Source organism: Oncorhynchus clarkii, chromosome 1, assembly GCF_045791955.1.
Source record: "Oncorhynchus clarkii lewisi isolate Uvic-CL-2024 chromosome 1, UVic_Ocla_1.0, whole genome shotgun sequence".
NCBI classification, from domain to species: Eukaryota; Metazoa; Chordata; class Actinopteri; order Salmoniformes; family Salmonidae; genus Oncorhynchus; species Oncorhynchus clarkii.
The window spans coordinates 50,697,028-50,720,906 of record NC_092147.1 but is presented as its reverse complement, the minus strand read 5'-3'; the positions used below and the strand labels follow the sequence as shown (position 1 = coordinate 50,720,906).

Here is a 23,879-nt window from a genome sequence, read left to right as displayed (position 1 = left end):
ACCGTGAAATGCTTACTTACATGCCCTTAACCAACAATGCAGTTCAATAAATATAATTGATAAAATATTTATTAAATAAACTAAAGTTTTAAAAAATCTAATAAATCAAAAAGTAACACAACAAATGTACATAACAATAACAATGGGGGGGGGGGGGTCAATGTAGATAGTCCGGGTGACCATTTGATTAGTTGTTCAGCAGTCTTATGGCTTGGAGGGGTAGAAGCTGTTAAGGAGCATTATGGTCCTAGACTTGGCGCTTGCCATGCTGTAGCAGGGAGAACAGTCTATGACTTGGGGTGACTGGAGTCTTTGAGCATTTTTTGGGCCTTTCTCTGTCACGGGTAGTATATAGTTCCTGGATGTCAGGAATCTTGGCCCCAGTGATGTACTGGGCCGTACGCACTACCCTCTAGCACCTTACGGTCAGATGCCGAGCAGTTGCCATACCAGGCGTTGATGCAACCGGTCAGCATGCTCTCGATGGTGCAGCTGTATAACTTTTTGAGGATCTGGGGACCCATGCCAAATCTTTTCAGTCTCCTGAGGGGGAAAAGGTATTGCCGTGCCCTCTTCACATCTGTCTTGGTGTATTTGGACCATGATAGTTTGTTGGTGATGTGGACATAAAGGAACTTGAAACTCTCGACCTGCTCCACTTCAGTGGTGTTCGGCCCTCCTTTTCCTGTAGTCCACGATCTGCTCGTTTGTCTTGCTCGCATTGAGGGAGAGGGTGTTGTCCTGGCACCACACTGGCGGGTCTCTGACCTCCTCCCTAAAGGCTCTCATCGTTGTCGGTGATCAGGCCTACCGCTGTTGTGTCGTCAGCAAACGTAATGATGATGTTGGAGTCGTGCTTGGCCACGCAGTCGTGGGTGAACAGGGAGTACAGGAGGTGTCTAAGCACGCACCCCTGAGGGGCCCCAGTGTTGAGGATCAGCGTGGCAGATGGGTTGTTGACTACCGTCACCAACTGGGGGCGAGAGATGGAGTGAAGTGTTTGGTTTTGGTTCCCACTCTGTTGTGTTAGTGTCCTATGATTAAACAATGTAGACAGATGGACTGAGGGAGACAAACGGTATCTGTCTGTACCCCAAACGTCACATCTCAGCCAGTGCCCCGTCACCATGAATAAATTACTACACAATGAGTTACTGTGATTGGGCCTGTCAGGAAGTCCAGGATCCAGTTGCGGAGGGAGGTGTTTAGTCCCAGGGCCCTTAGCTTAGTGATGAGCTTTGTGGGCACTATGGTGTTGAACACTGAGCTGTATTTCTCTGGACGAATAATATACCTGTATTGTGATACATAAATAGAACCCAGAATAATATGCCTGTATTGTGATATATAAATAGAACCCAGAATAGTATACCTGTATTGTGATATATAAATAGAACCCAGAATAATATACCTGTATTGTGATATATAAATAGTGTAGCTAAGTGTCTGTTCTAACTGAAATGACTATAACTAAGAGGTTGTGTGTCTGCACAGAATGAAATAGGCAATTATGTTACACTATTACTGGTATTATACTGTATCTCTGGATGTGTCCTGTTGTCCCTGTTCAGAATGGTGGTTCCAGTGGAGAGCTGCTCATTAAGAACACCCAGCTGAAGCATTCTGGACGTTACACCTGCACCGCCCAGACCCCTGTGGACAACGTCACCGCATCCGCCAATCTGGTAGTCAGAGGTACGTCACACATGCACGCGCACATGCACACAGCACACACACACAAACACAAACACACACACACACACACACACACACACACACACACACAGCACTAGAGTTGACAGGGTGGGAGGTAGGTATAAGTGGGGTGCTAGACAGAGAGTGGGAGATGATTGACGCCATGTTTTCCCACTCTCTGTGGAACCTGTAGTTTGTCTCCATATCTGCTCTGTATATTAGTTCATGAAACAGATCTAATTTCTACAAGGTAAGAGGGGCTGCCCTCTGGAAACAAATGACAAATTGAATGACAAGCTACAGTAGCTGGCTTAAATAGCCCCTATAAACTGAACTCTTAACACAGAGGGGGTGTCATAAGTTAGCCTGCAAAATGTGTATGTGTGACTGCATACAGTTTGTGTGTGTGTGTGTGTGTGTGTGTGTGTGTGTGTGTGTGTGTGTGTGTGTGTGTGTGTGTGTGTGTGTGTGTGTGTGTGTGTGTGTGTGTGTGTGTGCGTGAGGGGTTGTAAATCTAGCCAGAGTTAGGAGACCATGGCTTTCAGAGCAGTGGAAAAACCACTGTAGGGGGATATGCCTTTTGTCTTGGAGCCTGGCCAACCACTGGAGAGGAGGCACATGTCACAGAGTCTCACACCATGTCATTTATAAACACACTAGTTGAATTATCTGTGCTACCCCGCTGCATCTGAGAATGTTCCAGCCACCAAGGTCCTAGGCTTGTGGGTACAGTCAGATCTTCAATGGGACATGCAGGTCAACGCATCGTCCGAAAAAAAGTCTGAGGAGGTTTGGCAGTCCAAGACCTGAAAACTATCTATGAGACACACATACGTCCTGTGGTGGAAGTATGCTGTTGCCATGTGGCATTTCAACCTCACTGAGAAACAGAACCAGGCCTTAGAAAGAGTCCAGAGCTGGGCCGTCAAGATCATTCAAGGTTCTGGCTACACAACATACTCAGCGGCCTGCCAAAACCTACAGATGAAACCATTGCAGCAGACGAGTGGAGCTGTGCCTGAAATTTGCTCTCAAGCGGCAAAGTTTGAGAGCAACACAGAAACACTACAGAAAAAGCCAAATATCACCATTAGTTAGGCTTTTAAACTGACACGAGACGAGGGGTAGATAATCACGTTGAAATGTTCCTGCTTTTTATTATTTTTATGCTCTTCGTATCTTATGTAAGCTGAACTCAAATTCCATTTCCTTTACTGTAAACTGACAGAGTGCACCGTCGTGGCACATGCATTTATGTATTTGTGTAAATAAAACCTATCTATCCGGAAAGAGAAGGTCAGGCCTTTTATGTGGCCTCCTCAAAGAGCTTGGTAAATGAATGCTCCAGTGTTTGGGGTTCCTTTGGTATTCAAACAATGGAATCTCCTAAAGTACGTATTTCCAAGGCATGACTTCTGCAATGCGGTATGCCCTAAAACAACCTTTCTCTCAGTGGACAAAGGAGCCGAACGGACTAAGAACTTTAGCAGAGGAGCGATCCTGTGTGTGATGATCCCCATCGTGCCCTGGTGGTGATGCTATAGAGCAGGCACTGACAGATGGGAAGGTGATGTTCCCAGAATGCAGTGAAATTAAAAAAACAAGGCAGAGACCCTGGCCTGCAGGTATGACCAATGGAGTGCCAAGAGGAAGGAGATGAAAGATGACCATGTGTCAATTCTGACAATGAGGAAGTAGATCTATTGAAGGACTTTACTGGGGAAATATCCCACAGCAGCTGTATCTTATTATTACCATCTTGTTATTATCGCTCTATGTGTCACGTGCAGCATCTGGATACATCTACATATCACAACAATGTATAATTGTTGTCGTTCAATGGGGGATTTAAAAACATGAGCTGGCGCACACCCAGAAAAAAATAGTTTGTGTGGAGGTGCTGACTCACGGCGAATAAATGATAAACTATCCAAACAAAGAAAGTTCAATGGGGGGAAAAACATTAAAAAGCAGCGCCTTTGAATTCTCTAATAGACTTTCCCCCATATGACAGTCATTTAAAATAAATAAATGTCCTAGCTCTGAAGCTTATCATCCTGCACAGACCCTGGCCTGCATTGGGACGTGGAGTCTGAGCTTGCTCTATTCACCAGTCCGCTTCCACACAACTATACAACAAGCCTGAAAATTGACTTATTTGTGTAAAAGATGTTAGTTATACCTTCCTGTGAAACAACTCAGGGCTACTTCAGAGTGGAGGCAGAAGCTTAGCACACACACACACGTACAATCCCCCCTAAATGAATTAACGTCCTATATGATTTGCTCAAAATGTGTTTTGAGTACAGCATACTGCCATCCACTTGGTATAAGTCTATAGTCAATCCCATTCCCAAGTCTTTAACAAATGACCCGAGCGTGCCACTGAACTATAGAGGCATAAGTTTATTAATTACGGTTTATAAATGATATTCATCCATCCTTAACAAAAGGATAATTACATTTTTAGAGGACCAAAACATACTGGTGGAAGAACTAAATGTTTTTTTGTGAAATTCACAGCCTGTACAGATCATGTCTTCTCGGTCTGTACAATAATTAGAAATAGGTTGCATGAAGAGAAGCCTACTTTTGCATATTTCATTGATTTCCAGAAAGCTTTTGATTTTGTAAATAGGGATCTTTATCCTATAGTTTGTTAAAGACTGGGGTTGATGGGAAATTTTATCAAGCAATCCAGTCTCTTTACAAAGTACCAATTGCTTGTGTGCGTGTTAATGAATATCGTACAGTTTGGTTTCCCACACCCTCGGGTAGTAGTTGAAGAACTAGTTTTAATGACGCCAATCTAAGTGTATGTAAACTTCCGACTTCATCTGTATGTGTATATATGCAGTGTGTACAGTTGAAGTCGGAGGTATACATACACTTAGGTTGGAGTCATTCAAACTAGTTTTTCAACCACTCCACAAGTTTCTTGTTCACAAACTATAGTTTTGGCAAGTCGGTTAGGACATCTACTTTGTGCATGACACAAGTAATTTTTCCAACAATTGTTTACAGACTGATTATTTCACTTGTAATTCACTGTATCACAATTCCAGTGGGTCAGAAGTTTACATACACTATGTTGACTGTGCCTTTAAACAGCTTGGAAAATTTCAGATAATGATGTCATGGCTTTAGAAGGTTCTGATAGGCTAATTTACATAATTTTTTGTCAATTGAAGGTGTACCTGTGGATGTATTTCAAGGCCTACCTTCAAACTCAGTGCCTCTTTGCTTGACATCATGGGAAAATCAAAAGAATTCAGCCAAGACCTCAGAAATAAAATTGTAGACTTCCACAAGTCTGGTTCATCCTTGGGAGCAATTTCCAAATGCCTGAAGGTACCACGTTCATCTGTACAAACAATAGTACGCAAGTATAAACACCATGGGACCACGCAGCCATCATACCACTCAGGAAGGAGGCGCTTTCTGTCTCCTTGAGATGAATGTACTTTGGTGTGAAAAGTGCAAATCAATCCCAGAACAACAGCAAAGGACCTTGTGAAGATGCTGGAGGAAACAGGTACAAAAGTATCTAAATCCACAGTAAAACGAGACCTATATCGACATAACCTGATAAGCCGCTCAGCAAGGAAGAAGCCACTGATCTAAAACCGCCATAAAAATGCCAGACTACGGTTTGAAACTGCACACTGGGGACAAAGATCGTACTTTTTGGAGAAATGTCCTCGGGTCTGATGAAACAAAAAGTGAACTGTTTGGCCATAATGACCATCGTCATTTTGGAGGAAAAAGGGGGAGGCTTGCAAGCCGAAGAACACCATCCCAACCGTGAAGCACGGGGGTGGCAGCATCATGTTGTTGGGGTGCTTTGCACCAGGAGGGACTGGTGCACTTCACAAAATAGATGGCATCATGAGGTAGGAAAATTATGGGGATATATTGAAGCAACATCAGTCAGGAAGTTAAAGCTTGATCGCAAATGGGTCCAAGTGGACCATTTTTATTTAACTTGGCAAGTCAGTTAATATCAAATTCTTATTTTCAGTGACAGCCTAGGAACAGTGGGGTAACTGCCTTGTTCAGGAGCAGAACAACAGATTTTTACCTTGTCAGCTCGGGGATTCAATCTTGCAACCTTTCGGTTACTAGTCCAGTGCTCTAGGCTACCTGCCGACCCCAAGTGTTCTTCCAAAGTTGTGGCAAAATGGCTTAAGGACAACAAAGTCAAGGTATTGGAGTGGCCATCAAAAAGCCCTGACCTCAATCCTATAGAAAATGTGTGGGCAGAACTAAAAAAAGCGTGTGCGAGCAAGGAGGCCTACAAACCTGACTCAGTTACACCAGCTCAGTCAGGAGGAATGGTCCACAATTCACCCAACTTATTGTGGGAAGCTTGTGGAACGTTTTACCCAAGTTAAAGAATTTAAAGGCAACGCTACCAAATACTAATTGAGTGTTTGTAAACTTCTGACCCACTGGGAATGTGATGAAAGAAATAAAAGCTGAAATAAATAATTCTCTCTACTATTAATCTGACATTTCACATTCTTAAAATATTGTGTTGATCCTAACTGACCTAAGAAAGGTAATTTTTACTGGGATTAAATGTCAGGTATTGTGAAAAACTGTTTAAATGTATTTGGCTAAGGTGTATGTAAACTTCCGACTTCAACTGTATGTATGTATGTACATTATTTTACTGCTCTAGGCATGTAATTATTGTTTGGCTAACCTTATTTACTATTATGTATTGATTTATATTTTTATATATATATATTTTTTTTATTATATAAACATTTTTACTCTTTATGTGATGCACAATGCGGAGAATGCCAGAAGAAGAATTATAATTTAATTACCATAGTGAATTATTGTAATGTTTGTTTATGTGTCAATAATCCCATAAGGGATGGGTTGCCAAATGGCGATTTGACACGGAAATAAAATGTCATTAATAAATGAATTAATTGATTCATTCTACACACACAGACACACACACACACACACACACACACACACACACACACACACACACACACACACACACACACACACACACACACACACACACACACACACACACACACACACATCTCTCCCTCTCTCTGTCACTCTACAGTCTAATCGCCTTAGTACTCAGGGTGGATTCTGTGACAGACACGAAGGTCCTGCTTGATTTCTGCGGCTGTCTGAGGCTGAGGCTGTGTGAAAGAGCGGGAGAGACTCACCCCAACAGTCTGGATTTTCTATTAGAGTTCTTCTTTCTCTCCTCCAGGAAGATGGAACTAGAGAAACAGTGGATTAAAAAAGTATCTCGGTCCATAGGCTCAGTTAGTGAATGTCAATGGCCCTAAGCAAGGTATTAATCCTCAAGGCTAAGACTGATGCCAGTGGAATCACCTGTTTTGATGTTCATTCAGAATAGGTGTTGCAGTATAAGTACAACGTAGACTTAACAGGCAAGGCATCTTGCCAAGTCTATGCACCCATGAACAGAAGGGGAAAAGCATACGTTTCTTTTGTTTCACATTATACCTTACTATTCAGTATGGGCATGCACATTTGCAGTATGTGTGCATGATACTATGACATTCTTTGTTCTGACCTAGTATTTTCTGTAGTAATAACCAATGATTATCTCTGTTTCTCCACCCAACTGCATGCTCCACCCCCTTCCCCCCTCCCTTCCTCTCCCCCCTCTCTTCCTCTCCGTCTCTCCAGGTCCGCCTGGGTCTCCAGGTGGGGTGCGCGTGGAGGAGATCAGGGATAAGAGTGTGCGTCTGATCTGGAGCCGAGGTACAGACAACCACAGCCCCATCTCTAAATACACTATCCAGTGCCGGGACTCGTTCTCTCAGGAGGACTGGCGAGACGCCACCACATGTAAGTCAAATAAATAAAGGACATACGGTACCAGTCAAAAGTTTGGACCTACTCATTCCGTGGTTTTTCTTTTTTTAAATTATTTTCTACATTGTAGAATAATATTGAAGATCTCAAAACTATGAAATAACACATATGGAATCATGTAGTAACCAAAAAAGTGTTAATTAAACAAATCCCAAAATATATGTTTGATTCTTCAAAGTAGCCACCTTTTACCTTGATGACAGTGCTGCATACTCTTGGCATTCTCTCAACCAGCTTCATGAGGTAGTCATCTGGAATTAATTTTTATTAACAGGTGTGCCTTGTTAAAAGTTAATTTGTGGAATTTCTTTCCTTCTTAATGCGTTTGAGCCAATCAGTTGTGTTGTGACAAGGTAGGGGTGGTATACAGAAGATAGCCCTATTTGGTAAAAGACCAAGTTTGCTCAAATAAGCAAAGAGAAATGACAGTCAATCATTACTAAAAGACATGAAGGTTAGTCAATGCGGAAAATGTCTAGAACTTTGATAGTTTCTTCAAGTGCAGTGGCAAAAACTATCAAGCGCTATGTTGAAACTGGCTCTCATGAGGACTGACACAGGAAAGGAAGACCAAGAATTACCTCTGCTGCAGAGGATAATTTCATTAGAGTTAACTACACCTCAGATTACAGTCCAAATAAATGCTTTACAGAGTTCAAGTAACAGACACATCTCAACATCAACTGTTCAGATGAGACTGCGTGAATCAGACCTTCATGGCCAATTTGCTGCAAAGAAACCACTACTAAAGGACACCAATAATAAGAAGAGACTTGCTTGGGCCAAGAAACACGAGCAATGGACAATATTCCGGTGGAAATCTGGGTTAAAATTTGAGATTTTTGGTTCCAACTGCCATGTCTTTGTGAGAGGCGAATGGATGATCACGGTGGGAACCACACAAGCGGAGAAGCATGGAGGAGGGGGTGTGATGGTGTGGGGGTGCTTTGCTGGTGACAGTGTCTGTGATTTATTTAGAATTTAAGGCACACTTAACCAGCATGGCCACCACAACATTCTGCAGCGATACACCATCCCATCTTGTTTTCACTTAGTGGGATTATAATTTGTTGTTCAACAGGACCATTACCCAACACACCTCCAGGCTGTGTTAGGGCTATTTGACCAAGAAGGAGAGTGATGGAGTGCTGCATCAGATGACCTGGCCTCCACAATCACCCGACCTCAACCCAATTGAGATGGTTTGGGATGAGTTGGACCGCAGAGTGAAGGAAAAACAGCAAACAAGTGTTCAACGTATGTGGGAACTCCTTCCAGACTGTAGGGAAAAGCATTCCAGGTGAAGCTGGTTGTGAGAATGTCAAGCGTTTGCAAAGCTGTCATCAAGGCAAAGGGTGGCTACTTTAAAGAATCTCAAATATAAAATATATTTGTTTAACACTTTTTTGGTTACTGCATGATTCCATATGTGTTATTTCATAGTTTTGATGTCTTAACTATTATTCTACAATGTAGAAAATAGCAAAAAATAAAGAGAAACCCTTGAATGTTTAGGTTTGTCCAAACTTTTGACTGGTACTGTACATCAAACTGTAGACTGGTCAAATATGTACCCTAAATGTGTAGGTCCGGTCTTGCAGTTTGTACTGCCACTTTCAGAACCCATACTAGTGTCTCCTCTCCAACCTTTTTTTTGTCTCTCTCCTACTGTCTATCAGTCCAATAAAATATTATGTTTTACTCCATGAACACCAAAATCTGGTCAAATAAACTAACACTGAAGCAGAGACTGCTGTGGTGCCACTCTGACTGGCTAAGTGCCAGATACGTACAGTGCTTTCGGGAAAGTATTCAGACCCCTTCACTTTTTCCACATTTTGTTACAATACAGCCTTCTAAATTGATTTTTTATTTATTTAATCCAATCTACACACAATACCCCATAATGACATAGCAAACCTGTTTTTTTTTTTTAGAAGCGCCAGATACATAGCTATACATGGCGGAGCTCTTAAAGAAGCGAAACCTGCAGAGACCGAAACCAAAAAAGTTCTGGACGCATGGAATGTGTCCTCACAGGCACCGTTTCATAAGTCCTAGGTCAGCATTTATATCAAATGCAAAATAAGATGAGCTAAACTCTTACAAAGTTCTGTAAATGAGTGCTTTGGTCAGTAGCACCGAAGTAATACAACTTGTATGAAAAAGACGTCCAAGTGCTGGCAGCATTTATACACACTCTGTTGTCATTGTTTATCTGACACTTCTCTGAGGTGAAACTATGTGTTTATGTATCTCTGTCTTAGGGTGCTTTTCAGTCTTTCAGTTCTTGTTACTCTTTAGTTTTTTTCTCCTCTTATGTTTGTTGTTTAGTAAATATTTACGTTTTTCTTTGTTTTTTTTCTTCTGCAATGTGAACATTTCCATGTCTGAAATGTGCTGTGTAAATAAAGCTTGATTTGATTTGTAGCCCCTCCAGATGTGGAAGGAAATGCAGAGTCGGCCACGGTGGTGGACTTGTTTCCCTGGACAGAGTATGAGTTCAGGGTGATAGCCACCAACACCCTGGGGACAGGAGACCCCAGCAGCCCCTCTCCCAAAGTCACCACGCTGGAGGCAGGTGAGTGGAACGGAGTTAGTACGGAAACGCCATCGCATCATGAGTAACCTTGCCTTAGATATGAAAACTTGTCTTGGCTACCAGAGCTAATGTCTGGTCATACAGTGGTCTAGGCCAGTGGTCACCAATCACTTTCTGAGTCCAAAAGCAAGCCGAGATCTACCATTCAGATTTTTTTAACATGACTTAAAAACTGTAAGCCTATGCAAAATTAACATATTAAAAACAGTTATGTTTGTGCAGTAGGCTATAGTCCCAATACATTATCACTATATATTGGCTATGCTGGAATTGCCCTGCCAATGGTGTTCTTCTCAGACCATTTAGAAATGATATTTAAACATGTTGGGTATGCGATCACACTGGTAATTGTATTACTTGTGAGGTACAGCTGAGTGAGCATAATGATTTTCTATAATTCATTTTACTGGACTGATGGCCTGCATCTGATGGTCAGTTTAGGCTGGTAGCCTAGCGGGTAGCCCATTCCTGCAGTCAAACGACCGAGTGGCCTCATGGGTGGAATGTTGTTCATATTTTTCATAATTTCATCATTAATAAACATGATTATTTTTTTAAATGCTGAAAATCCGGGGTTCGACGGCAAACATCTTTGCTATATTTCAGTTTTCTGTGATGTATGTAAAGTGTAATATTGAATACATTTCAACTCCATATCTGACACGGTACGTCCATGACCATGTGTGTCAGGTGCAAACTTTTGTTTCAAAGTAGATTTTTTTTAAGACAACCAAGAAACCCTGATTTAGCCCACTGCAGTGAAAGGTTAAAAGCGGTGGGCCAGTAACGAGAGGTTGCTTGTTTAAATCCCAGCGCTGGCAAAGTGGAAAAATTGTCGGCTCTGCCCTTGAGCAAGGCAGATAACCCCCAAACAACAACTGCTCCCCGGACGCCGACGACGTCGGTTAAAGGCAGCTCCCTCCGCACCTCTCTGGTTCTGAGAGGTTGGGTTAAATGCGGAAGACACATTACGTTTGAATGCATCCATTTGTGCAACTGACTAGGTAACCCCTTTCCCCAGTCTGAGGAGAGGGAGGTAGAGAGAAGGCAGCGGTGAGGCTGCCTCTCACCCGACTCACTGTCCCTCTGCTCGCTCTCTGCTGAGAAAAGGGGACACAGTCTTCCAGCTGATGGCGAAACTCAAGTCGCACTGCATTATTATCTACTACTACGGTGGGCAGTGTAACCTAGTGGTTAGAGCGTTGGACAAGTAACCGGAAGGTTGCGAGTTCAAATTCCCGAGCTGACAAGGTACAAATCTGCCGTTCTGCCCCTGAACAGGCAGTTAACCCACTGTTCCTAGGCCATCATTGAAAATAAGAATTTGTTCTTAACTGACTTGCCTAGTTAAATAAAGGTATAAAATAAAAATGTCTGCCTCATGCACCAGTTCATGTTGTTACTCCTATGACCAGAGAAAGTGAAATATTCCTTGACACAAACCGCTAATAATACAGTAGCAACGCAAGCTTATCAAAACACTTTGCTATACTCATTCATGACTGCTGCGGTGCTGGTTGTAGTGTGTTTGAAAGTAGGGAGAACACGCATTTTATGGCTTGTAAAAGTGTTGAGAAAAGTGTGGACAGGTGCTGAATAACATCTTAAACATGAACTTACTCATAAAAACAGCAGCTCTTTGCTGTATTCGCCGAGTCTCTCTCTAGTCGCGGTTTTAAACGTTTTGAAATCTCACGGTCTCAACTTTGCTGTGCGCGCACGGCTTCTTTTTACAGCCTACGGTACAAGGAAACTGTGCAGACAGACGGTGATCTGAGCTATCTGATTGGCCAGCGGTAGACCTATACGTTCACTTGATTTGCTCTCTAGGACTGCCGGGTCGGGTATGCAGAGTTCTACCTTCAGACACATGAAATAGTTCAGAATGGGAACTCTTTGCCTTCCCGGCACTAGAGCTTCTGAATCAAATGTACCTACTGCCAACTGCGATAAATAAATATAATTTTTAACATAAATGTTTGGTGATCGACTATGAATGCCTTGGAGATCGACCAGTTGATCACTATCAACCGGTTGGTGACCACTGGCCTTGGCTTTAGCTCAGCGGGAGATCTGGTTTTGAACTGGAGATCTGGTTTTGAACCCCAGTCGGCCATATAAGCTCATTTAAGTTCAACATTGGAAAAAGTAGGCCTAGTGGAACCTTTCTAAAATAATAATATCTACTAGAACACATCTCACGAAACCAAGACGCATGAGATAAGACTGAGCTTTAAGCAGAGCAGGAACGAGCTGTAGCCTTTCTACCCCCACAGTGTGGCATCGGTCCCATATGAACATTAAGGTGTTGCACTTGGCAGCATTAGTGACAGTGATATGGTATTTGCAAAGCCAATGCTGCGTCAGTACTGGTGCCAATGGAAGGGTACAGTATGTGTTGTTTGGCATTGTCCTGTGTGGACAATGGCCCATATTCACAAAGTGTCTCAGAGTAGCAGTTCTGATCTCGGATCTAGTTGGACCTTTTTAGATCATAATGAATATGATCAAATGGACAGGCTGGGTCCTACTCTGATGGGCTTTGTGAATACTGCCCTGTGAATGTGAACTCAGATCTTGGCGTTTTGCTTTTAGTTCCTGTGGTGGCGCCCTCAGACATCAGCGGTGGCGGCGGGACCAGCAGGGAGCTGACCATAACTTGGACGGTAGGTCTAGCCAATACTTTTTCCAGGGTGACCTATGACCACGAACTCAACTTCCCTCCTAAATCTGATCTGACAACAGCCAGGAGCAAGCCAATGGAGACGAGCATTAGCAGAAGTTTTAGCACATGCAAAGTACATTTAGTTTTTGCCTTTCTTTTCCTCCTCTTTGCAAGGCAGTGCAAAACAGCTATGAAAGTACGGTGGCTATATTCATGGAGGAAGAGGGAAGAAAACACATCCCACCACAGCACATTCGTAACAGTGCGGTTTGACGGATAAACACGGGTGTCCAGAAGTGCTTTTGTACCGGTCTCTCACTTGTTTACACTCACAACACGATCACCAGCAAATCTATCAGTGATAGGTATCAGGCATTAGCTAGCCTCCGTTTCTCTGCTGCCCCCTTTAGGAATTTGTCATTGCGCTCCTGGGCAAATTGCCTTTTCTTGCTAGAAGCCTGGCAGCATCAATCCTACAGCAGTTGGTCGATGTGATGAGGCTTGTGTTTAAAGGTTAACTGTGTGTGTTTAGAGGTTAGCGGTGTCTGATGCATGTACGTCACGCAGAACATATGGTCTGATGGTGCCTGAGCCAAGCTAGGAGATGAGGCATGGGGAGAGGGTGTTGGTCTAATAATAAGAGTGTCATAACTTTGGAATAAACACTCTGTCAGAAACACAGTCGTCATGTTTACTAGAATTAGTATTATATAAACATGCTTTAGAGTGACGATAACCCTTTTTATTTTGGGTCTGGCAATTGTCTTGTCACTCAGCGTAACGCTCTCTGCAAGGATGTCTTTTGTTTCTGTGGATATTTCTGTTATTCTCAGTCATTCAATTCTAGTTTCTATTCCATCTACCTCCAGCCAGTGCAGCCACAGTACTACTATGGACGTAACTTTGGCTACATCATCGCCTTTAAGCCCCGGGATGGCTACGAGTGGAGGAAGGTGACTGTGGCAGACCCCGGGGCTAAACACTACGTCCACAAAGACCCGTCCATCCTCGCCTCCACAGAGTTTGAGGTCAAAGTGAAGGCCTTCAACAGCAAAGGGGAAGGACCCTATAGTCTCATGGCTGTCATCTACTCTGCGCAGGACGGTAAGCACAGATCGAGGATCATCTTACTCCTAAGCCCAAACCGCAAGCATCGGTGGGAAAAACAGAAAAACTGAACCCAGACTATTGCACTCTGTCCGCAGCATAGCGAGAGCAGGGCTCTTCAGAATGCCACACCTTCATATCAACTGTTTCAATCTGTCAGTGTCAATTATTTATCAGCACGGTGACTTTTTAATGGCGTGGGATATACTTCATAACTAATCCCAAAGATGAATGTGAAGAATTGTACCCTTAGAATGTGAACCCTCCCTACCCTCCCTCCATCTCTCCCTACCTCTCTCCCTCCCTCCATTCCCCGCCCTCATCAGAGTAGGATTATCGTGATCTTTGTGGCATGAACCAGAAAGCTGATTATTCGCCCCAAGGATGCCAAGCATTTAGCCCACTTATTAACTTCAGCTGACAGACAATCAAGATAGCCACTACGGAGAGATGCTCAGTTGCGGTGGTAACGCTCGTTGGGAGTGCAAAAGAGGGGAGAAGCATTCAGCTAAGCTTGACGACGTGTGCGTGAAGGTTTCTTGGTGCGGTGCCCGCCGTGGGATTTAAACATCCAAAGAAGGTCAGCGCTCTGTCTTGGAGCGAACACTCTGAGAGGTCTTGGGTCATAACTCAGAGGAAAGTGTTTGTTGGAGAGCAGAAATAATGTGATGAGAGAGATTTCTGTCACTGAGCTTGTTCCAAGTAATGATTAATGGCTGTTAACAGATGCCTCCTTACCAAGACTGAGGGAGGTCTGCATGAACAGGTCAGACTTGGTGCCAACATGAAGTTGTAAAGTGAAAGAGAAACTATATTCATAGAAAATGGATAGTTACTGTAGATGGGTGTATGGAGGAAATACTTTTACAGGGTCTCTCTCTCTCTCTCTCTCTGTCTTATAGTGTCTTAAATTATATATCTGTGTGTGCCACCAGTGCCATCTAAAGCCCCGACTAGTGTGGGGGCCAGGGCGCTGTCCGCCACTGAGGCCATCGTGTGGTGGCTTCCTGTCACCCAGCACACTGTAGAAGGCTACCAGGTCAGTACTATGTGTCTTTGTCTATGAGGAGTAACATGACTGTTTGTCAGATAGAAGTAGAAGCGACCTGTCTGCACCAACCCAGAGTCCTCCAAACAATGGACTAACCCTGAGTCCTCCAAACAATGGACTAAACCTGAGTCCTCCAAACAATGGACTAAGCCTGAGTACTCCATTGTATTTGATCCAGCACAATCAGCTAGTAGTCATTACCATATTATTTTACCAGGAAGTATTTAGGCCTTAGAATATTTTATATACAGTATATTGAGTCTCTGTGACCGTCTCCTTCTTCTCCTGTCCAGGTGCGGTACTGGAGGAAGGCGGAGGACAGCGAGACGTCCAGTCAGAGGGTGGTGGTGTCCAGCAGAGAGAACCAGACCAGGCTGGATAACATGAGGCCAGACTCTCACTACCTCATAGAGGTCAAGGCCTACAATGCAGCCGGATACGGACCCCCCAGCCAACACTTACAGATCTACACCAAGAAAGCCCGTACGTATTTTTATCTCCGGGCTGGTTTCCTGGAAATAAATGAAGACTACTCTTAGACTAATCTGTGTCTGGGAGACTGGTCCTCCGCTAAATAATCGTCAGCATATTCTGAGTTATGAACCGGGGTGCAAAAGTGTAATCTCACTGATTCTGTTTGGTTGTCACCTGATCCTTACACTGTAGAACAATTCTTCTTCTGTTTTTCGCCAGCCCCAAGCCGGCCTCCTAAAATAATCAGTAAAAAGCTGAAAGGCACATCAGTGAATATCGCCTGGGAACATGTTGAGCCCTTGGCCAACGAGTCAACAATAGATGGCTACAAGGTGGGTACAGTTTTACAAATGCATGGAAGCTTGTAGTGTAGTTAAAAAAAGGCCTGTACTTCAGATTAACACATGAGCAATAGTCTCTCTCCAGCATCTGCCACATACGCACGAGACGTAACAGATTTCTTAAAGCTACAGCTTTCAAAACTCAACCAAGCTAGAAGGTCCACATTACTCGACACGACATACAGTGTACTCAAGTGCCTTTCTCACACACTGCAAAAAGTGAAATCTAAGCAAGCCTGAATATCCTATATTGAGTGATAATTCACTTTTTTACCAAGCTAAATGATCTAACGTCATTGGCAGATAATTTTGCTTATTGTAACCTAAAAAAAGGCTTATTACAAGTAAGGGTACCAATGCCTCCCTCCCAGAGAATCTTAACACATACTGTGGTCGCTTTGAGGCAGACAATACCAAGCCATCCAGGAGGACTCTCGCTGTTCCGGACGACCAGGTGCTTTTCACTCTCCGAGGCTGACGCGAGGAAAACTCTCAAAAGAGTAAAAACTCACAAAGCCGCCAGCCAAGATGGCATCCCTGGCCGCATCCTCAGAGTGTGTTCTGACCAGCTGGTGGGTGTCTTCTCGGACATATTCAACCTGCCCCAGGCCGTAGTGCCCACCTGCTATAAGGACAGCACCAATATCCCAGTGCCAAAGAAAAACAAGGTGTCATGCCCAAAACCGCCCTGTCGCACTCACCCAGCTCATCATGAAGTGCTTCAAGGGCCTAGTCAGGCCAGCACGCCAGGTACACTGGACACACTCCAATATGCCTACCGCTCCAACAGATCCACGGTAGATGGCATTTCCATCACTATTCACACGGCCGTAACTCATCTGGACAAGAGAAACACCTATGTGAGCGTACTGATCATCGACTACAGTTTAGCATTCAACACTATTGTTCCCTCCAAGCTTGACCCTCTGCAGCATCAGGTTCGCTGACGAAACCACGGTGGTAGGCCTCATAACCAACCACGAAGAGTCGGCCTATAGAGAGGAGGTAAGCGGAATTGTGGTGCCAGGCCCGCAACCTCTCCCCCAACGTCAGCAAAACAAAGGAGTTAATTGTTGGCTTCAGGAAGCAGAGGAGGGAACATTCCCCGATCCACATCAATGGGACTGGAGTAGAGAGAGTGAAACGTTTTAAGTTCCTCGGCGTCCACATTACCGAGGACTTGACATGGACCAACAACACCACCACTCTTGTCAAGAGGGCGCAACAGTGTCTCTACTTCCTAAGGCTCCCAAATTAAGGCTGAAATTTGGCATGCCACCCCGGGGCCTCTCCTAATACTACCCGCTGCATCATTGAGAGCGTCCTGACCAGTTGCATCACGGCCTGGTATGGGGAATTGCTCCTTCCACGACCAAACGGCCCTCCAATGGGTGAAGACTGTCCAGTACACCACCGGGACCATGTTCCCACCCATCCAGGACATCTATTTGAAACAGTGTGGAAGGCCGGCAGCATCCTTACTGTCGAGCAGAGGGTATTGGAGTATGAGGTATGATGCCAACAGGCTCAGAGACCAACAGGCTCTATCTACAAGCCATCAGAGAGCTGGCCCCTCTAGACCAGCCACCTGCACTGACTCTCTGTACCTTAGCACACATGCACTCACTCATTCATACACTCACATAGATATACAGTGGCATGAAAAAGTATGTGAACCCTTGGTAATTACCTGGATTTCTTCATACATTTGTCATCAAATTTGATCTGATCTTGATCTAAGTCACAACAACGGACAAACACAGTGTGCTTAAACTAATAACACACAACTTATTGTATTTTTCTTGTCTATATTGAATACATCATTTAAACATTCACAGTGTAGGTTGGAACAAGTATGTGAACCCCTAGGCTAATGACTTCTCCAAAAGCTAATTGGAGTCAGGAGTCCGCTAACCTGGAGTCCAATCAATGAGACGAGATTGGAGATGTTGGTTAGAGATGCCCTGCCCTATAAAAAAAAAACGATCACAAAATTTGAGTTTGCTATTCACAAGAAGCACTGCCTGATGTGAACCGTGCCTCAAACAAAAGAGATCTCAGAAGACCTAAGATTAAGAATTGTTGACTTGCATAAAGCTGGAAAGGGTTACAAATGTATCTATAAAAGCCTTGATATTCATCAGTCCACGGCCTGGACAGCTTGCTATCATCGACAGAAAAATGAATTTCAAAGTTCATCAAGACATTTTGCAGGGGATTGTAAGGCTCTCTGTCTGCCAATTGAATCTCAACAGAAGTTGGGTGATGCAACAGGACAACAACCCAAAACACAGAAGTAATTCAACAACAGAACGGCTTCAACAGAAGAAAATACGCCTTCTGAAGTGGCTCAGTCAGAGTCCTGACCTCAAGCCGATTGAGATGCTGTGTCATGACTTCAAGAGAATGGTTCACACCAGACATCCCAAGAATATTGCTGAACTGAAACAGTTTTGTAAAGTGTGTAAAGTGAATGGTCCAACATTACACCTGATCGTGCAGGTCTGATCCGCAACTACTGAAAATGTTTGGTTGAGGTTATTGCTGCCAAAGGATGGTCAACCAGTTATCAAATCATAGAGTTCACATACTTTTTCAATCCTGCACTGTGATTGTTTACACGGTGTGTTCAATAAAGACATGAACAAGTATAATCGTTTGTGTGTTATTAGTTAGTTTAAGCAGACTTTGTCTATTGTTGTGACCTAGATTAAGATCAGATCAAATTGTATGACCAATTTATGCAGAAATCCAGGTAATTCCAAAGGGTTCACATACTTTTTCTTGCCACTGTACACTCATACACGCACACACGCACGCGCACACACACACACACACACACACACACACACACACACACACACACACACACACACACGCACACACATACAAGGATGCTACACACATCACAAACTGCTGCTACAAGATTGCTAAATACTTCACAATTTAAAACACTTGCCCACCAATCCCTCTTCCCCAAAACACTTTTAAATATTGGGCTATAAATTGTGCCTTCCTGTATTACACTATAATGTTTATTCTATTCTACTGGGCCATTTACTTTATGTTTGTATTCTTATCTGTTATTAAATCTTATTGTTGTTGTATTGTCAAGAAGGAACCTGCACGTAAGCATTTTGTTGGACAGTGTATACCATGTGTATCCGGTACATACAAGACAATTAAGGGAATTATCAGTCAATATAAGATATTTAGGCTAGCTTATATTTCACTTTTTGCGGTGTAGTCACAGCTCCTTAGTATGAACATATATGAACTGATCTAATATTCTGTCTGTGTGTTGGTCTCCATACAGGTCCTGTACAGGCAGGCCAGCAAATCCACTGGGATGCTGTTTAACACTGGGAAGCGGTCCATAGACCTGCCCATGCACAAGGATGGGGACTACATAGTGGAGGTCAGGGCTCACAGCGAGGGAGGAGACGGGGCTGTGGCCCAAATACGCATCTCAGGTAACGCATCAATCAAATATCAACGTAATACATTTACAAAAATGTATAAAGCCCCTTTTTAGAGGCAGAAATGAATATGACACAAAATGGAGGCTGATTGTGAGGAGGTGCTATAGTAAGTAACACAGCGCCAACATAATAACACTTGAGTTAAGCACTGTAGTCCATCTGAAGTTGAATCCCATATTTGGTACGGTGGGGAGATATCACCATCTTATCCAAGGCAGCTGGCCCTCCATTTGTCAAACCCCCTCCATTATAATCCCCCCCGGAGCTGTTATTCCCAGGAGTCTGTGTAATCAAGCTGTCAGGTGGGCCTGGCCTCCATGATAACAGCTACCCAGGAGGGGGTTTCCCTCTTCCTCTTCCTCTTCTCACAAGACCCCCTCTACCCCTTGATCCATCCACCCAGACTCTCAGCCAACCCTCCATCCTCCACCCCATCCACTCAGCCAGTCGTTCAGTCAGTCGGCCAGTCAATCTGAAGTCAGTGGGCCATCACCAGGCTTTTGTAATGGACTTTAGACTAAAGCCTTTCCACCCATCTTATACCTCTATAATAATATCCACTATGAAAATGTCAGTGACAGCTCCTGTCCATGGGCCCCCTGGTTGACTGTGACAAATGACTCTGGCTTTCGGTGGCCATCTTTAAAACTGAAATAATCCTGCTATTTTATGACAGCCCAAGGAATCAGCTGTAGGCTACACAATGCACCCATCTATACATACGTTTGGAATCAGTTCACCAATGGCTTCTCTACTGGAGCGAGCCCTCATGAATGTAGCATGTGTGGATTGAAACAGAGGTGAACTCTCTATGACAATAAATGTTGTGTCAGCCAGCCATAACCGTCAGCCAGTAATTTGCAGTACATGTCATCGATCTCCAAATTGGATGTGGCACTCACATTTTGCCACTGAAAAAAAAAAAACCTGATTCTGTCTTGCCGTACAAATTCTAGATCCAATCTTTGGCTTATTGAGAACATGTCACACCATATTACACAGGTGGTAGGGAGAGGGGACACTCAGAGGGGTACACGGCATGATATCATAAAACCACGAAGGAAAGTGGTCAAAACTTTTGTCGCCAATTAACAACATTGGAGCATAAATTGCAGTGTGCACTCACTCTTTTTACCATTTTCTAAGCATATGATTTGATATCCACTACCTGCTCAAACACATTGGATAGTGCGTATGTAATATTTTCCTATCGTGAAACCATACACAGGATCCCTAACAGAACAGACCGAATATACATGGCTTGGTTGATAGGTTAGAATGTTACCCAAACTGTAATTGAAATGTCACCATTGTGCCTCTGTCTTTCTCCCTCCAGGTGGAGGCGTCATGGCTGCCAAGTCCCTCAGCTTGGCCTCCCTGCTCCTGGTGGCTCTGCTCTGCCTGATGGGCCTCTGAATGTAGCGCCATCTTTCTCTGTCTTCACTGTCCAGTCCAGTGAAGGAGACTCTGTGAAGTTGACGCCTATCTATGACAACTTTGGTTTCCACAACCTTTGGTTTCACCTTGCAGGCCAAAAAAAAAAAGTATTCCTCGTTTCGAGGAATTATGGCTCTGTTTGTGGGGAAAAAGACACAATACAAAATTTGGACAGAGAAGATATCTGGGATCTCTCTTATTTTAAACCTACATTATCGTTGAAGGAGGAGCGTCTAAAGGGGGTGTTTCAACTTTTTCAATATGCCTTATATGTGAACGGTTACACTTATCTTTCACAATGCCATGACTGGCTCTTGACTGGGTGAGGTGTTAGTGCATAGGTACTGCACCAAGATGGCAGGTAACTGTTTAAAAAAAATATTGTGATTACAGGCCTTTCTTGTTCATTCATGAAGGTACAGTAGCTTCAAAGTGTGTGTTTCATTTGATGTATGGCATTATGGACAATTGTTACAACATAGCATTCCATATATAGTGTATATATATATAAGCTTAGCAGGTAATATAGTTGTGAAGGATAAGTGTATGAGTTTCTGAAAATGTCTTTGTGTTTTATATGCATTTCAGTGACTTTTTCTTCCCCCTTTTTCTTTTCTTTTTTCAAGATGAATTACACCATCCCCTTCACAGAGATACAGTCAAATCAAATCTCTACTCATGGTCCCCGGCATCCTACGATTTCTCTTATCGAACATCATCAGACAAAAGAGCAATTCATGTAATACTAATATAATATATGCAATGTATATGGTTCTGCTATCTTAATAAGTACATATAGCCAGTACATATAGCTTACTATTAACGCTGTAACTTCTTTGTTCAGAGAAACGTTGATTTTTATCTCACAGAAACATGCTTATTTCCAACTCGTAACGTTCTCGAAAACGAATGGACCCCGTTTACAAGTGTTTGCATGTAGCCATTGTTATCAGAAAGAGTTTCCTGACAAAACAAGAGAAACTTCTCAGCCAGAGTGATGCGAGCATTTTTAGCACATGCATATCTGTGTATGTAAAAGTTGAATGTATTGATGAACTGTGGGAACGAGAAATTAGCTTGAAAACATATCAGACCTGCAGTTTGTATATATCCATAAAAAGGATGCGGATTCATGATTTCGACTAGCTGAGAAAAGCTGCTTGCCTGTCTGTCTCATCCGGACTCCCGGCACGTTCTTTGCTATGGGACAGCTGGAGATCGAATTTGAATATTGTAACAATGTTGCAAATACCTGAGGGACAGACCACAAGGTTTATACAAAAATCCGCTGTTGAAAACTAAATGTTAGTCTTAAAGAAATGTGAGATAATGTTTAGATGCTTTTTATAGTGGAGATCAAGTTTATAAATTGTGACCGACCGGCTTAAATCGGTCTCGTGCCGCAAAATTTGAAATTGTTTTTTTTTTTTTTACATTGGATAAAAGTAGAGACTCAGAGCTACAGAATGGTATTTCATACACTGCATTTGAGGAACAATGGGAAAGTAATTCTGCTTTGAAAGTTGATAAACGTATAAACTCACTTTTGAGAAAATTGCCTTTTGAATGTTTTGGTACCTACTGGAGAGCTCTTCTTTGTCTACACCCATTCAGCATTGTTCACACCCTCTTAAAATGGGTGGGGCTAAACAATGAACCATAATCCCAATCCATAGAGTGCTAGCTAAAGTTATCCAAATAGGTTCAGTGTTAGCTAGTTAGCTTGCTAACATTAGGCTATAACTAGCAATGCGAAATGGCATTCTGATATAACATTAAAGTTACTACACACAGATCATAAGCATAATATTAGCTAGCGAGCCTGCCATCTAATGTCAGCTAGCTAGCTAACATCAAGCTTTAGCTTGCAATGAAAACAACTTTCTGAAAAAATTATAAACGTATAATATCTGAAACTGTAGCTAGACTCTTACCCATATACATGGACGAATGCTTCATGGCAGATTGCAACCCCGTTCATTAAATAAGACATCCTGTGTTGTTTCCATTTTGTTTGTATGCTTTTTTGCCAACTTTTACTGACATATTCAACCGCCATTATTCTACACTCAGACAAGAGTGCTCTGAAACAGTTGCTGCAGTGACGTTCTATTGAAATGGATACTTGCATAGTAGAGTCTTTTGTTAATTAACCAACTGTGCTCGTAATTTAACTATTTTATTTGTATAGAGCCTTGCAAAAGTACTCATCCCCCTTGGCGTTTTTCCTATTTTGCTGCATTACAACTTGTAATTTAAATGGATTTTTATTTAATAGTATTTATTAAATAGTCTAAATTGGTGAAGTGAAATTTAAAAAATTATATAAAATAAAAAATGGAAAAGTGGTGCATGTATTCACCCCTTTACCATGAAGCCCCTAAATAAGATCTGGTGCAACCAATGACCTTCAGAAGTCACATCATTAGTTAAAGAAAGTCCACCTGTGTGCAATCTAAGTGTCACATAATCTGTCACATGATCTCAGTATATATACACCTGTTCTGAAAGGCCCCAGAGTCTGCAACACCACTAAGCAAGTGGCACCATGAAGACCAAGGAGCTCTCCAAACAGGTCACGGACAATGTTGTGGAGGAGTACAGATAAGGTTTGAGTTATAAAAAAATATCCGAAACTTTGAACATTCCACAGATCACCATTAAATGCATTATTAAAATGTTTTAAAGAATATGACACCACAACAAACCTGCCAAGAGAGGGCCACCCACCAAAACACACAGACCAGGCAAGGAGGGAATTAATCAGAGAGGCAATAAAGAGACCAAAGGTAACCCTGAAGGAGCTGCAAAGCTCCACAGCTGAGATTGGAGTATCTGTCCATAGGATCACTTTAAGCCGTACACTCCACAGAACTGGGCTTTACAGAAGAGTGGCCAGAAAAAAAAAATTGCTTAAAGAATGAAATAAGCAAACACATTTGGTGTTCGCCAAAGGGCATGTGGGAGACTCCCCAAACGTATGGAAGAAGGTACTCTGGTCAGATGAGTAAAACATTTAGCTTTTTGGCCATCAAGGAAAATGCTATGTCTGGCGCAAACCCAACACCTCTCATCAACCCAAGAACACCATCCACACAGTGAAGCATGGTGGTGGCAGCATCATGCTATTGGGATGTTT

General features: G+C 43.0%; 1 protein-coding gene across 1 annotated transcript in view; it reads left to right on the top strand.

Annotated features, from left to right (window-relative positions):
- The window catches only part of LOC139408486 (contactin-1a-like), a 137,139-nt gene extending 114,074 nt beyond the window's left edge, over positions 1–23,065 (top strand). The window contains exons 16-25 of the mRNA XM_071152449.1: positions 1,572–1,695; positions 7,393–7,554; positions 10,013–10,162; positions 12,779–12,849; positions 13,718–13,952; positions 14,891–14,994; positions 15,300–15,489; positions 15,700–15,812; positions 19,138–19,294; positions 20,640–23,065. Of these exons, the coding sequence (XP_071008550.1) occupies positions 1,572–1,695; positions 7,393–7,554; positions 10,013–10,162; positions 12,779–12,849; positions 13,718–13,952; positions 14,891–14,994; positions 15,300–15,489; positions 15,700–15,812; positions 19,138–19,294; positions 20,640–20,719 (1,386 nt within the window). The 3' untranslated portion in view covers positions 20,720–23,065. The remainder of the gene's footprint in view (positions 1–1,571; positions 1,696–7,392; positions 7,555–10,012; positions 10,163–12,778; positions 12,850–13,717; positions 13,953–14,890; positions 14,995–15,299; positions 15,490–15,699; positions 15,813–19,137; positions 19,295–20,639) is intronic.
- The last annotated feature ends 814 nt before the right edge of the window (positions 23,066–23,879 follow it).